General features: G+C 23.7%; 1 protein-coding gene across 1 annotated transcript; it reads right to left on the reverse strand.

Moving 5' to 3' along the window:
• Window positions 1-483: 483 nt before the first annotated feature.
• On the reverse strand, window positions 484-3,322 carry LOC126899688 (chromobox protein homolog 3-like). The gene is made up of 2 exons (XM_050674794.1): window positions 3,158-3,322; window positions 484-1,242 (listed from the first exon to the last, which is right to left on the reverse strand). The coding sequence occupies exon 2, from the start codon at window positions 1,233-1,235 to the stop codon at window positions 723-725; it is 513 nt and encodes a 170-aa protein (XP_050530751.1). The 5' UTR covers window positions 1,236-1,242; window positions 3,158-3,322; the 3' UTR covers window positions 484-722.
• Window positions 3,323-3,545: the final 223 nt, after the last annotated feature.

The following is a 3,545-nucleotide window of genomic DNA, read 5'->3' on the forward strand; positions in this document are numbered from 1 at the left end:
GTGTCCCAATTAAAATGTTTAGTAGTAGTCTACTATGACGTATACCCACAATGTTTGGTTCCGACTTCACCGAATTTTTTTTCGAATTATCATATTATGAAAGATAATCTTCGTAAGCTTCTAAAAAAATAGATACGATTACTGCCCACACTGCCATACCCATACCTAAAAGATCCTACTGAATAATGTATCATAAAAAAATAAAAATAATTATTATTGTAACATAATTTTATTTCGTCATTTAAATGGTATTTACTATTGGGTCTTTTATGTAACTTGGACAGTTCTTTTTTCTAAATCCTAATATTGATGATATTATTGTTTTTAGAAATAAATTATTTTTATTTTATTATATAGCAGGACAAAGGTCAATAAAAATCTATAGAAATTCACCCAAAAGTTTTGTATAATATTTAAGGGATATTATTTGCAAATGAGAGAAGAAAATTATTCATTTTCATTTTATAGATTCAATTTCTGAACTTGTAAAAGTATAAAAATATATTAATTAAATTTTTTTTTTATAAAACCAAGTGTTCAATTTAACAATTATTTACACAATGAAATTTCACTAATAGAAAATATTTACATAATATAACATTTGTTCAATAAATGAGTATAACAAGCGCAATAGTAAATCTTATATTAAATTATGTAAAAAAAAAAATTAACATTCAACCAGAATAACATTTCATAAGTATCGAAAACAGATAATAACTAAATTATATTTTCCACGAGAGTCTTTCTTCATAATACTTTATAACAACTTGAGGACATTTTATATTAGCAATTTCAGCATGCACCAGTTCGGCATTATTAAGTCCTTTCCATTTAAGAAAAAACATAAGTTTACCGGTACAATTAGTAGCACCTAATATTCTCTCAGGCTCTAGTCCACGATCAAATCCTGTACTTTTGTCTGGTGTTCCAATACTACTTGATGGTAATGATGAATTATTGTTATTTTTTTTGCTCAACGATGATGTGTCATCTAATTCTTTGTTGACTAGTTTACCTTCAAATTCTTTAATTAAGTTTTCACATTCTAAATGTTCTTCTGGTTCCCATGTATTTTCACTATCATCATACCCTTTCCATTTTAAAAAATAAAGAACTTTGCCATCAATTACTTTTTTATCAACGACTTTTTCTACATAAAATTGTTCCTCTTCAGGTTCATCAAACAATTCTGAGTCTTTACAATCTTGATCATGTTCTGCCATCCTTTCAGTCATTGAAAAACTATAAATCATTTAGTTTATTAATGGAGTAAAATTGTTTTTAAATGAATTTCTGTGAATAAAATAACAATTAATAAATTGTTACCAAAGTATATTATACATCAATAACCTTTATTATAATTATAATTATTAGGACATTATATATTAGCTAAATATAAATATTCATCATTAGAAGACTGTCTGAACAGTCATTAAAAAATAATAAGCTTTTTAAAATTAAAATATAAACTATTATATAATGTATATCATATTGTATGTATTATTCAATAGACTAATTTGCATATTAGCCATTTACTTACAAATCATTTGCTTAACTGGAAAGCAAATCATCTTTTTGTATTAAATATTATAATATAATAGATATAACTAAAATATAAATTAGATATATCTTTTAGTAAATTTTATATTTTAAGTTTAACTGAATACTTATTAATCAATGGTTTATAAGTAAATGGCTAATATGCAAATTAGTCTATCGAATAATACATACAACTTGATATACATTATACAATAATTTATAATTTAATTAAAAAAAACTTATCATTAAAAAAAAAAATAACATGTAATCTTTGTTGATAATAAAAAAACTAACGATCATAAATTAAAAGTAATAGTACATTTTAATCAAATAATAAATTTTATGTTTTTCATTAAAATTAATAAAAATTCAATAATAAATATTTTAAAAATTATTTATATATAATGATAATTCATAAAGGTAAATTCTTCTAAAAATAAAAGCTTATATTAAGATTATTTAAGTAATACAGATGTTTTAATTAAATTACCAGTAGCACATCTAGAAGACAGGAAAGGAACGAATATATAAGAGGTAGTATAGGTGTAGCGTTAATCATAGGATAAAATGAGAGAAAATAGACTTGGATAGTTTAGTCATGTTATGAGGAGAGAGGAATCGAAAGTTGTAAGAAAAGTTATTGAATGTTGAGGGAAAAAAGAGGAAGACCAAAAAAGATGGAGGAATGTTATTGAAAATTATGATGCAGCTGATGTGTGCGAGATTGTGTCAAATGAAAGTTTAGAGTAAGGGTAGCCGACCCCAAGTAGTTGGGATAAAGGCAATGAAAAAGAAGAAGGGTTGTAGCATATTCAGAATTATTTAATGGGAGGGAGATTAAGACCAAATTAATTTCTTGATAATTTTAATATTATTTTTAGACTATTTTCATCTTGATTTTAAATTAAGCAGGATCGATGATATAGTCAACCTTTTATAGCTCCCTAGATATGTTACTGTTAATAACTAGCAAGCAAACAATGTTGTTTATTTATCAAAGAAATATTAGCTTTGATAAAAATTAAAAATAAATTAAATATATAAGGTAATAATTTTAACATTAGATGTATGTATACCTCATAAAAGTATCAATTTAAATAACAACATATATATTTAACTAACTTTTAAAATAAAAAATGATCTAATAAGGAAAATGGCTGGTTGATAACAACTTTTGATTCAATACTAGGAGTTATTTTCACATCTAAGTGACAGGAGAAGTATGGTTGAATAATATCTAATGTTAAATATTGACATATTTGTGCCTTACCTATATTATACATTTTAAAATAGTAATAACTTCCAAAATAATGTGTCAGAAGTAGTTATTGACCAGTCACTTTCTTCATTAAATTTATTTTTATTTTATAAACTAGTTAAATATGCATGTTGCTATTTAAAAAAATAGTTAACACCCAGTAAGATATAAGATGAACTAAAAGAGTAATTAATAACTGATAGAGAAATATGATACTAAAAATTAACAAAAATAATTTTCTAAAGATAATTATCATTTAAAAAGAAATCGAGTGGCTAACGTTAAAATAATTACTCTGTATTAATGTAATTAACAACATATTTAAAGAAAACATTAATTAAATTTCAAATTAATACGTACTAATTAAATAATCAGCTTAAGTTTTACACGTTAAATTGAGCTAAAATTGCACATAAATGCCAGACTAAATATTTTAAATAATAATTGCTATGTTAGCGATTCATTGTTTTATAGATTAGTTACTAAGCATTTTATATCTGTGATTGAATTCTAACGTTTTAATTTTAAATGATACCAACATTACAAAAATTAAATCTGATGGTTGATGTGAATCTGCTGATGAAATATGACGGAAGTCAACAATGAGACATAAATATGAGTGGTAGCACCGTCGCAAACTAGTGAACTACCGTAAAATTGCACAATAAATAATGAAAAAATATATACCAAAACTAATTAATTTATTGATTAACTAATTAATTAAAAAAAAAAAAAAAGAATTATTTCA

The sequence above is a fragment of the Daktulosphaira vitifoliae genome, unplaced genomic scaffold (assembly GCF_025091365.1).
Source record: "Daktulosphaira vitifoliae isolate Bord-2020 unplaced genomic scaffold, ASM2509136v1 Scaffold_2, whole genome shotgun sequence".
NCBI lineage: Eukaryota > Metazoa > Arthropoda > Insecta > Hemiptera > Phylloxeridae > Daktulosphaira > Daktulosphaira vitifoliae.

Coding starts and splice junctions, on each gene's coding strand:
- LOC126899688 (XM_050674794.1), bottom strand. CDS start 1,235: ATGACTGAAAGGATGGCAGAACATGATCAAGATTGTAAAGACTCAGAA.